Raw genomic sequence first — 13,163 nt, forward strand, 5'->3', positions numbered from 1 at the left:
TGTTATCTCAGCAGATGGCAGTTTGCTCTAACGAGTTTTTAACTGCCCCCTTCTTTTATAACCTCGATGACCAATCAATATTTTTACAATCGCGTTGGTCCTAGGTTGTCAAAATCATCAGATTTAAATTTGATAGATTTTTGGTATCTAAGGGCCTGGTTTAAATTGATTGGCGAAATTTAAAACTTGTTGTCTTGGGAAAAGGGCTGCTTGGTCTACTAACCGTACAGCCTTTTAATACAAGTGTTTAAATTTGGGTGCTCTCTGTGCACCTGCAAACCCCAAGCTGCTCACAGACCTACATTTTTTAAAAATCCAAACACAGAAAAAACACTACCTTTTAAAGAGACCACACAATGCTTTCCTCATTTTACAGTTTTACAAACACCAACTTTGCAACATGAAGGATCTGACATACTTGGCATTTTTCATGTGCCTAGAACACGACATGATATTCAAGCTGAAGCCGAGTCAATAATTTGTTAAGGATTAGCATAACTAATTCAGGAAGTCAATCAAGTTAAGGACACTTAACTGAAAGTACAAAGCTCCTCTTTCTTTTCTTAAAGGTACAGAATGATGAGGAAGTGCAGTACCATGGGTGCTAACTGAACTTTACTATCTTTCCTAAATGGCCTTCTTCATTTGTTAGCAGAACATCCATTAACTAACCACATGACCATTGAAGGTTATTATAACATTTCAGGATGAGTCTCTGGATTGCAGTCAGCAACATGATAATGGTTTTTATACTCTGTAATTATCCAACAATAATACCAACACTGCTTCCGCCACTGCTTTTTGAGATCATTTAACTCAGCACAAATCTGCAGCCGAAGCCACAAATTGCCAGACATGCATATCTCAGCATCATAGCCTGCATTGTATTTATGCACTAAGTGCTCTGTTATTTTATCCTAATCTCATTTTTCCTAGCTTTGATAAGTCACTTCAAGGGACAGAAACAATTTAGTAGATTTGGAAGGTAGATGTTTTAGAACATAGAAGAGTACAGCCCAGAACAGCCTTTTGGCTCAAGATGTTGTGCTGAACATGATGCCATATTAAACTAGTACCTTCTGCCCATCGATGGTCCATATCCCTACATTCCTTAGTTATTCATGTACTTAAGTAAAAGCCCCTTAAACACCTCTATTGTATCTGCCTCCACTACCACTCCTGGCAGCGCTTTCCAGGCACCTAACACTGTGTTAAAAACCTGCCCCTCACATCTCTTTTGAATGCCCCCTCCCCCCCACCTTACCTTAAATGCATGCTAGTATTAGATACTAGTATTAGGCATTTCAACTTTGGGAAAAAGATTCTGACTGTCAACCCTATTTTTGCCTGTCATAATTCCATACACTTCTATCAAGTCATCCCTCAGCCTCCGCTGCTCCAGAGAAAACAACTCTAGTTCATCCAGCCTCTCCTTATAGCTCAAATCCTCTAATCTAGGCATCACCCTGGTAAGCCTCTTCAGTACCCTCTCCAAAGCATCCACATCCTTCCTGTAACGTGGCGACCAGAACTGAACACAATACTGTAAGTGCAGACTAACCAAAGTTCTGTAAACCTGCAACATCACTTCCTGACTCTTGTATTCAATGCCTTAACTAATAAAAGGCAAGCATGGCATATGCTTCCTTGTGGGCACTTTCAGGATTCTGTGGATCTGCAAATTTTATGAAAATTGAAAATGGTAAAATATTTTTTGAAAATGTCATGATAATAATTTCAGAGTTCTTAAAAATGGGAAGTCAGTTGGTAAGGATGTTAAAAACCCACACAAGAACCTTAGATTATATGAGTAGAAATGCAGAATACAAAAGCAAAATGAGCTCATTGAACCTTTACAAATTAGCTATTTTAAGGAGGCCAAACTTATATTTTATGGATCTTGACTACTGTTTTCTTAGTGCTTTATTCATTACTGGTTTCTTCAACATTTTTATTTGCCAGGCCTGAGGGAGTGGCATTTGGGAGCTTAAAAGGGGGCATTGGTGGAGAGGAAGAGGAGGAGCCTCCATAGGAGCCAAATCTTGTGGAGATGTGTCTATTGTGAAAAGGAGGCACCCTCCCTATTTCCTGCCTAAGGTTAGAGTAGGATAATATTCTGGGTCCTTCCACTGCTCTTCAACCCCAAAAATTGAGGGTGCACCTGCAATTCGTCATTAATTGTCTCTTAATGGTCCTACTCGGGTTAAGGATGGATAGCTGGCCTAATACATTGCAGTATCGAATTACAGCTGTCCAGGGTTGTTGGGCCAGGTGGTAGCTCACTTGGGGAATTTAACAGGCTCTCTGACTCCAAAGTCACCAGCAGGGGAGCATAAGAACCCATCTTCTGATTGTTAGTACACTAATGTGCAAACCAGAGAATTGAAACAGTGCAGCGCCCATCTATAAAAAGGTCTGGGACCTACATGAGCAGCAGAAGCATCCTTACTGGGGAATACAAAGCCTAAACCAGGAAGTTGGGAGTTAGAACATTTAGCTTCAATGAAATAAAGAGAGGAAAATTTGATATTTTAAACTCTCACAATTTCAAAGAAACAAAGCAAAAGATGATTCATTTTATTCAAACCTCCAACAAATCTGAAGACGATACCTATAAATCAGCATGAGAAAAGTTGGTTGGCAGTAATTACCAACTTTGATGTTGCGATTAGAAAAAACATTTGCTCTTGAATGGGTCAGTCAACCATTTTAGATATTCTCAAACAAACTATTTGGATATGTTATGACACACCTCTGGAACAGGTGGGGTTAAAATCCAGACTGTATGGATCAAAGGTCGGGACACAAAGCTACGTAATGGATAAACATTGCAACATTATGCCATTCACATATTTAAATGCTGAGTCATGGCGTGCTATCAGCATACTGCAGCTTCTGGAGGAGCAAAGAAATTTGGATAGGAGTTTCCTAATTTCTGCATTTAATATTGCATCTAACTGCACAATTCTATTGCCAGAAGTTATCTTTAACATCACTGTGAGTGCACTTACACCACAATGACTACAGGGCCTCAAAAAGGCAAGTCACCACCAACTTTTAATTAGGGTGTTAGTTCGTGCTGCACAATAATCACTGGCCTAGCCTGTGATTCCCAAAGCCCAAAAAAAGCCAAATTCTTAAGAATGACAAGTGTTGATAGTCATACTGTTATGCTATACTGCAAAATTCAAGCTGTATTTAGTTTGAAAAGCAATAGTTTCAGAAATGATCAGCTTGAAAACATAGCAACTTCATGGACAAAAGAATGTTAAAACCCAATGTGCACAAACAAGTCTAACAGAATGCTAGTGAGAGATTCTTTGTTTAAGCAAAATCTGGTCCAAAATAAACTTACTTTCTAGCATTTTAAAATCGGAATACAGCATATTATGTTTGGGTATATCGAGAATAAATCACATTGAACCCAGAGCTGCAGGTTCACTTGACATTATTTCCTACCCAAAATGAAATAGTGGGCTTGGCTAACATGTGCACTCTTGGGAAGCTTTTGAAATCATAATGCCAGTTGTACATAAAACTAAGAGGGATACACCTCTTAGTTTAGAGAGGTCTATACCCAAAAAAGATTGCTAAATTAGACAAATGTAATAGTCTAAAATTACTATGCCAGATAGCAAGTCACTCATTTGTGAGGAAATTCAAGTGTTCTTCAAAATATTCCTTATATTAAAACTGATCCATATCATTTAGAATTGAGTAATTGCAGAGTGAACCTTGGCTAACATACAGAGTTATTGGGAGGATTAGTCTGACTTTCTAAGCTACCAGGAACAAAAGCTGACTGACAATTTTCAAAATACTTGTGCTAAATGTTTTTCAGAGACTTTACAGAGATATAAAAATGTAAATATTACCTTTTTGGTGAGTTATGAGGATATGGAATGACTATAAGTTGAGAATTTGGAATAATAGCTGTCCATTCTTGTTTTCTTATAGACTAACAGGGAAATAAGATAGAAAGTAATTAGTAAGGAAAGTTTTTTTTGTCTAAAGATGTACCGTTCATTCAAACAGAGAACATTTAAAAGCACATCTTCTAGTTACACAGCATTCCTTTCATGTATCGTATTCAGATACAACTTTATAATATTTGTAAAAATAAACCAGTAAAGCCAACATTGCACACACTCAAAGTTCCCAGGAATTTGCTGTGTCAAAACAATTACATTCAGCCTGCAGGCCAAAGTCAAATGATGGGTACTTGGGAAGGATTGGATGAAGAAGATACTAACAAAAATTATAAGAAAAATACTCAAAGGAAAAAGGTATATCAATTATTTACTTTTCTATTTTCTTATTGATTACCAGAAACTAAAAAGGAAAATACTTAAATGATTTAATTTTTCTTGTAAAAAGGTGACTCCCAATTTGAGCACCACTATTGCTTCAATGCACAGACAAAAATCCACATATTTGTGAAAAACACTGGTTCGCGTGAGAATCACAAAATCACAGAATTGTTACAGTGCAATTCAGTCTGTATCTCTGTGCTGTCTTCGTGACTATACAATTCACATTCTACCATTCCTCTTTCTGTCTGTAACCATATATATTTTTCCTTTACAGAATTGGCAAGGGCTTGAGAATGTAATGAACATAAATAATCAATTTTCTCAATCAAGAATGATGGATGATGGAAAGGAATCTTAAAAACATGTATGACAAGGCTTTAAAATTTATCTACGTAAAAATCTATACAACAAAGCCTTTTATTCCCTTTTACAAGGCTACTAATGGTCACACTACCAGCTCTGCCAGAGTAGTAATAATTCAGTATTGTCAATCATGTGTGGAGACTACAGTTCTTTGGGTGACTCAAATTGATTTCACCCTCTATGTTCTGTAGAGGAAACAGTCCTACTTTTATCAGAGATTTTGTTACAGTTGTAATTATGTATTTTATTTGTTGTAGGTGTTTATATTTTGTAGGTGTATAAGGAGATTTTGTTCATTGCTCATTCGCAGCTTTGTAATGTCAACAGTGTTTCTAAATCTAGCATTAAGAATAAATGCTAAATTACGAATAAATTCTTAAAAATTAAGAGTAAGATTCTTAATTAGGATATTAAGAATATCCAAAACCATTAGGACAAATTTGAAGTGCACACTGACCATCAAATAAATAGGAACATATTACCATATAATGATGGAGAGACAGAAGCTCCTAACTTCATGCCATAATTGTTGGGTTACTACCTTTTCTCCTTGAGGTCGAGGAATGCCAACATAGAGATGGTCGAGAAAGTTTGCACTACGTCCTAGGCCAAGGACTACATAGGGCAGCTGTAGTGCAAAATGTGCTGATTGGCTGAGTTGTCCAGCTGAAAATAGACCAGAATAATCAAGAAAATTCAAATGCAACAAGACATGGACTGTTCATTGAAATGAAGTTTCAAACTATGTGATTCAATTTCATATTACTTCATATTCTCTTAACACAAAGGTTTTTTTTTTAAATCACATCTCATTTCTAAATGGAGTTTTCCCTTTATTTCTTGCTCTGGCATACTTTGCAACTGGGAAATGTTGCATGGTCAGAAAAGTAAAAAAGGAAAATTGCAATTAAATAAGAGAATGTAAGCAGTTAAAATAACTTTTCATGATAACTCAGCACCACTTCGCAGTATAGGCAGAATTTGGTGCAGAACAGTGGCAAAAGTGGACATACTGGCTAATTTTCTTGTTATTGGCAGAGCCCTTGGATCTATTTTATGCTTTTTTTCCTAAACAATCTCGATCAGTTTAAAATCTTAGCACATGACAAATCACATACATTGATGCTGACAGGATAAGCAACCCAATGCATCAGAGATGATACACGTTCCCTGCTCAGGACCACAGCATGTGCATTACTAGTGGTTACATGGTTTGAAAGAAGCTAATACCATCATCGGTCATGCACAAAATGCTTTAGTTTTATTACACTCAGGTCCTGCACAAAATACATGTAAATATACTGAAAATACAAGTTGGATTTTCGTGTAGAAATACTGATGAGACTAAGTGTTCAGTGTTGTCAAAGTGTCAGTTACAGAACAATTTCTGGTAACCGCACAGGCATAGCTAAAGGAGAAAAATCAGGAAAACCGCTGTCCAAGTTGTCTTACCTCTCTAGAACCCTTGGTCTGACAACATTTCACTGAGAGACTGACATTGAAATACATAGTATCACAACTTCATGGATTTCTAAGGTGAGATATATTTACGAACCTCACCAAAAATGTTAGGATTTGGCCACTGCAGAGTAAGTACATTTTTAGTCAATAGTTATCACATCATTATTGTCCAAATGTTTCCCTGGTACAGAAAAATAACACTGACAGTCTCATTACTTCATTATCTTAACGATTGCTGGAGATTAAAAATGACAAAAAATTAATTTCGCTTTTTTAATACCTCGCAATGCTTAATTCCATTTTCTTTCCTCCACTTTATCTCATTTTCTGTATCCAATTTAGAAATTAATTAAACATTCTACTTGATCTCTTCGATTTCATATTTTACTACGCATTTGCAATTCTTCAATCTGATTGGATAAAATGACACAAATGTTCCCATGTCTCCTGCAAAAAGTACTCTTACACTTTGTTGGTCAATAATGAGCTCCATTGTAAAATTCATGGGAAGTCTGCGGCCAGGTACAAGAGTATGTACATGTGACAGCATCCATTTGTTGCAGACAACAAAATCCAATCTATTGTTTAGCAAATCGAAGGTTAATTACTTTATCTGGTCGGCATGGACGGGGTGGATCGAAGGGTCTGTTTCCATGCTGTACATCTCTATGACTCTATTTATTTCCTTAAATTTAGAAATAATTCAAAACTGAATGAACTTTGTGGTTTCAAATTCCATATGTTTACATAGCAAGTAGAAGATCCTATTTTCTTTGAAAAACATTTTTCACTGTATGATTCTCTGTGTGTGTTTATAATGTTCGACAAGGGCAGTGCCATTAGCACATAATGCACAGTACTCATGCAGCCATTATGAACTCTCTTTTCTTAAATCAACCTAACTGAATGCGTTAACAAGGTCTTTTGGTACTGCCGATCCTGACTGATCTGCAACCCTTCTTGCTATTCCACTCAAAACAAGTTCCTACTCATCCAATCTTCACCTTAACCCAACTCCAGCTCTGCTTATTGAATTGTTTTGTCCATGCTTATCTTGGAACGCTTCAAATCAATGTGTTTGGATAATGTTTTCAATTATTTCGCTTATGGTACATTTTCCATTTATAAACCATATTGCAACATTTTCCAAACTTGCCTCAAGTAGACATAAGGTGCAAATTGTGGTATTTACCTCTACTGAGCAGAACAAAATCAAAGCAGGGCTAGGTGGACCCAAGAACTTGCATGAAACTCTTACCATATTAATAGGTAAATTCTTTACATTTGAATTTTATGATCCTTAATGCAATAAAGTAAAATTATTTGCAATTATTGTGATAAGATTAAATGCTGAACAAATTGAAAAAAGATGAAAAGGACAAAGCCAAGGATATATTTTAAGCAATGTTGCCTGAGAAAATATTTTCGACAAACAAGGATATGGTCATTAAGGGATTATCCTCGACATGTCTGTAGCAACTACTCACATATAAATAAAGAAGGGAGCTTGCTGTACCAAAATACTGCAGTCTTCCCAATGGTGAATGAACAAGACCCAAAGATTTTGAGAAAAAATAGAATTATACCAGATTCAGCTAAATTAAACTATTCACTGACACAAAATGCACAATAGACCATCTCAGCAATTTTTAAAATGGCAGTCCTTATGTAAACAAAAGAAAAAATCAGTCTGGTATCATGCAATGTTTTAATTGAACTCCATGTAGTAATATTGCAATAAACAACAAGAGGGTATCTTAGTTGTAATTTTTCAGTGCTCCATCATCTTAGTGTTTTACATGTTGGTGCTTTCTGTCTCTGTTCTGCAGATTCTATCTGACAAAGGTTTTGTGTAGGTGTTCTTCCAACCCACTCTCATCTGCAACTCTACAGTTATCCCTGCTGGTGCACTGCTTTCTTGCAGCAGCTTTTGTGCACAATTAGAGATCCAGGTCTGTTCTGCAGAATGAGTCACCATATAGCAATCCTGGATCTTGAAAACAGACTGTGTGTTTGTCTCCAGACCAGGCAACAAAGTGAAAAAAAAAACAATGCAATCTAAAATGTGCAACAGAAGCTTAGGTACATGTAAAGTGAATTCTAATCCCAGTGTCACATCAACCACAAAAACTTCTTTGTGACACGGACTGGGGCTGGGAGAAAGGGGGCGGGGGAGGGGAATTGGTGAAGAGCCAGGACAAAGAAGAAAAATGGAGGAGGTTGTTATTCAGCTGTAGATTTAGTAACACTCATTTATCTTCAGCAAAGCCCTACATTAATCCTCTGTGATACTGATTGGAAGTACTGCAAGGATCTACCCTTATTAGTGCAATGCATTATTCTAGGAGAAAGTGAGGACTGCAGATGCTGGAGATCAGAGCTGAAAATGTGTTGCTGGAAAAGCGCAGCAGGTCAGGCAGCATCCAAGGAGCAGGAGAATCGACGTTTCGGGCATGAGCCCTTCTTCAGGAATGAGGAAAGTATGCCAAGCAGGCTCCTAGTTTCTACCTGTGTGGAGTTTGCACATTGTCTGGGTGGGTTACTCTTCGGAGGATCAGACTGGACTTGTTGGGCCAAATAGCCTGCTTCCACACTGTAGGGATTCTGAAACAAAACCCAGTACATTGTTCCTTTTCAAACGACTGTCTAATTCTCTTTCAAATGCCTTGAATGAACCAGCATCTTGTCAGTGGGCCTCTTATGGTTATACCTCACCTGAGAACAGTAGTATATCTACTATAATGATGCCGCGGGGACTTGGTCAGAGGGCAGCAGGAGCTTTTGGGAGACTGACTGGGGGCCTGTGATACTCATATTCATGTAACTTGCAAATAGTTGCAGTAATGCAATACCCTTCACAATGTTACTCAACCAAACCTTTCTCGTTAGACCGGAAAGGCTTCAAGGGCCATACACTACAATCTCAGAATATTGCCCTCTAGATCTTTACTACACTCTTATTTTTCTCTCATCATCTTTGCTCCTTTTGCCAGTTATTCTAAATCTCTGCCTTCTCGTTCTCTACTCTTTCCCAAGTGGGAGTACTACCTCCCTATCGAATCTGTACAAATGCCCAAATACCACACATGAAATTTGTTTCAGCTTCCAAACTGAGTTGCACAACTTTAATTTCCAGTGAACAAAACCGCGTGCAAAACAGTGTGATCGCACCCAACGTCTACTCGACTCTCTGACCACTTCAGCCTGTCCCTTCAACTGGAACCAAATAGAAATAAAACATTACAGCACAGTACAGGCTCTTGGGCCCTCGATGGTTCCACAGGTCGGCGCAACAATATGAAGACCATCTATCCTGCATTATTCCATTTTCATATGTTTATCCAGTGACCATTTAAATGCCCTTAAAGTTGGAGAGTCCCCTACTCTTCCATGCCCCTACTATTGTTAGTAAAGAAACTATCTCTGACATCTGTCCTATATCTACCACCCTTCAATTTAAAGCTATGTCTGCTCATGCTACCTCAGTCCAGTACAAATATCAGCACAGAAAATCTACAATGTCGAAAATTCGATTAATTCCATCAAAATTATATCAATGACGCAAACACTAAGCCTGTCACTTGGGAGAAAGTTCTGGAGCAGAATGATGTTGGTGTAGTGATAGTTCCAGCCTTATCTGTCCGCCTCTGAGCAAATTGTCATTGAATATAGCTGCAGGAAGCATCAGGGCCCCATGGCTTGGGTTCCCTTCACAGTTAGCTCTCCAGTTTTGGGTAAATTACATGGTGTGGTTCAGCTAGCAGCAGGTCAAGCAAAATCAATTTGGGGCCAGCAGTTAGTCTTCTGAATGTTTCCCCCCACCTTGTCTCAGTCAAATCCCTCGAACTCAGCACCGCCTTCCTAACCTGCAATCTTCTTCCTGACCTCTCCACCCCCGCCCCCACTCTGGCCTATCACCCTCACCTTAACCTCCTTCCACCTATCGCATTTCCAATGCCCCTCCCCCAAGTCCATCCTCCCTACCTTTTATCTTAGCCTGCTTGGCACACTTTCCTCATTCCCGAAGAAGGGCTCATGCCCGAAACGTCGATTCTCCTGCTCCTTGGATGCTGCCTGACCTGCTGCGCTTTTCCAGCAACACATTTTCAGCAATGCACTATTCTGCTTTGCACTAATTCCTGAGTTAGGTTAATCAATTTCCAGTGCTCTTTCTGCTTAATTATCAGTAAACAATTCACACTTACCAATAATGAATCTCGCTTAACACCCTTCCTCCCATTGATCTATATTATCAATACCGACTTGCAGCTTCCTTTGCTCTTAAATAATTAATCATATCATCTCTTTTGGTGTTAACTTCAAATATAGAACTGCTTTCTCACGATCAGAACCTACACAATTGGTACAGTATGTAAAATGAACTGTAATAGTCCTAGAAATTAAATTTTAGAGACACTGCAATATACTTTGTCACTCTGTAAATAATGTCCAAATTTGTTTCCTTTCCTCTAATCAATATTTAGCAAGGTTTTCTAAACTTGCCCAAATTCCACAGCTGATAATCTTCTCACATAATTTCCTTCATGATACCTTGTCATAGGTTTTATTGAAGTTCATCCTTTGCATTTCTTCCATACAAGTCAGATATCTAGTCAGGGCGTTCTAACATTAGTCAAGCACCATCATTCCTGTTTTTAAATGCAAATTAGATACACCTAACTATTTTCTCCTTATCTAGATATGCAGTTTTAAAAACTCCAGTAAAGGATTAAGAATTTCTAAATTTCCCTACTAAAGATGTGAAGCTCTCTGGTCTGAAATTGTTTGTTTGGCTCCTCTCTTTTAAGAGCAAGAGCAACAGTGACAACTTGCCAGTCCTCTGACACACATCCACTCTTCACAAGGTCCCGAATTATAACTATTAGGTTGTCTGCAATTTTCTCTGTTAACTTAGTCACGACCTTACAATGTAGTTCATCAAACCCTGTCATTTTGCATTCCTTTAGCTTAAGTAAAAACAGGAAGTGCTGGAAAAACCTAAATAAGCCTGGGCTCACCTATTTCAAAGAAAAGTCATATTCAATTCGATAAATTAACTCTGTTTCCCTCTTTATTATGCTGCCAGACTTATATTTTCTTTCCCCGGCACATTTTTTTTGGTTCAGATTTCAAGCATCTGCAGTATTTTCCCTTTACTTCCCTTTATTTAAATTTGTCTTTTAAGTATCATTTGCCTCATTCTAAACTAATCCCTGGCACAACCATCTTCAGCTACTTCATCAAGGGCATTCATCATAAGATCAGAAGTAGTGATGTTTGATGATTATAGTGTAACATTTAGAAGCATTCATGACTCCTCAGTTACTGAAGCAGACTATTTCCAAATACAGTAAGACCAGGGAAATTTGCAGGCTTGGGCTGACAAGTGGCAAGAAACATTCGTACCACATAAGGACCAAATGATGATTATCTCCAAGTCAGAATCTAACCATCGCCCTTCACATTCAATGGCATTAGCACTGACAATTCCATTGACCATAACCTGAACTGGTCTAACCGTACTAGTAAAACAAAGAACTGTGGTGATACAAAAGACAAAGAATTGCAGAAATTTGAATCAAAAGCAGGAATTTCTTGAGAAACTCAGCAGGTCTGGAAGCATCTGTGGACAGAACGTAGAGGTGAATGTTTTGGGCCAAGTGTCCCTTCTTGATAACTGTAGTAGGGGGAAGAAGTGAATGATTGGAGGAGATGCAGCATAGTGAAAGACAAGGAGAAAGATAATAGTGAGCCAGGGAGAAAGAAAGACTGCTTTGGAGTGGCACGGTGGCTCAGTGGTTAGCACTGCTGCCTCACAATGCCAGGGACTTGGGTTCAATTCCTGCCTTGGGCGACTGTCTGTGTGGAGTTTGCACATTCTCCCTGTGTCTGTGTGGGTTTCCTCCGGGTGCTCTGGTTTCCTCCCACAGTCCAAAGATGTGCACATCAGGTGGATTGGCCATGCTAAATTGTCCATAGTGTTAGGTGCATTAGTCAGAGGGAAATGGGTCTGGGTGGGTTACTCTTCAGAGGATTAGTGTGCACTTGTTGGGCCTCTTGCCACACTGCAGAGAATCTAACCTAACAACTTGCTTTTATGCTTTCACTGGCAATGATGTGATCATAAAAATGCTCAGAATAAAGTTATTTAACATAGCTATGTATCGGCACTTTAAACTGTTAATACATTTGTGCTCTTATTTGAGAGCATCTTTAGTATAAGACAAAGCCAAAAGTTTGTACAATTCCATCATCCAGGTAAAAATGACTGCAGATGCTGGAAACCAGATTCTGGATCAGTGGTGCTGGAAGAGCACAGCAATTCAGGCAGCATCCGAGGACAGGCAAAATCGACGTTTCGGGCAAAAGCCCTTCATCAGGAATAAAGGCAGAGAGCCTGAAGCGTGGAGAGATAAGCTAGAGGAGGGTGGGGGTGGGGAGAGAGTGGCATAGAGAAATGACCTGGGAGTTGCAGTGAGAGAGAGACTCCCTGAGATTCTTGTAGAGAGAGGAGGAAAACTTCTTCAAGGCAGGCAGAACAAGAGGCAGACGGAAAATTCAGTCACGTGAGTGTTGGTCATTTCAACATTACAATGAGGCTGCATGGCTTCATTTTAATATTCTTCGTATTGTATGCACAACCCCCACAATCTAGGTCCCAGGATGAAAAATTGCCATGACTCATTCACCACCCCACCACCAAAACTGTCCAGAATCTGCACTTTCAGACCTTCTACTCCTGGCAATCTAGTCGTCTATCATTGGGAATCCCACTCAAAGCAGCCTCACCAGGAAACTCTGCAGGATATTCAGTAAACCTCTTCTATGGGTCTTCCCACCTCCCATTAGCAGTGGGTCATGTCCCTTCCCCTGAGCCAGAGGCTGTGGCTTCAAGTCCTACAGAAGGGTCTAACATCCAAAGAACGTGTGTCCATTGTGTGGTCCAACAGGTGAAGGATCAACCACTAAATCTTTCCAACAGTTGCCAACGCCAAGTGGTATGAGTGAGAGAGATTACTGGTCACT

At 38.9% G+C, this 13,163-nt stretch overlaps 1 protein-coding gene across 1 annotated transcript in view; it reads right to left on the bottom strand.

Annotated features, from left to right (window-relative positions):
- The window catches only part of itfg1 (integrin alpha FG-GAP repeat containing 1), a 238,056-nt gene that overhangs the window by 14,451 nt on the left and 210,442 nt on the right, over positions 1 to 13,163 (bottom strand). The window contains exons 15-16 of the mRNA XM_043706920.1: positions 5,218 to 5,342; positions 3,876 to 3,958 (exon numbers count right to left, since the gene is read on the bottom strand). Of these exons, the coding sequence (XP_043562855.1) occupies positions 3,876 to 3,958; positions 5,218 to 5,342 (208 nt within the window). The remainder of the gene's footprint in view (positions 1 to 3,875; positions 3,959 to 5,217; positions 5,343 to 13,163) is intronic.

This window comes from Chiloscyllium plagiosum, chromosome 17 (assembly GCF_004010195.1).
Source record: "Chiloscyllium plagiosum isolate BGI_BamShark_2017 chromosome 17, ASM401019v2, whole genome shotgun sequence".
NCBI classification, from domain to species: Eukaryota; Metazoa; Chordata; class Chondrichthyes; order Orectolobiformes; family Hemiscylliidae; genus Chiloscyllium; species Chiloscyllium plagiosum.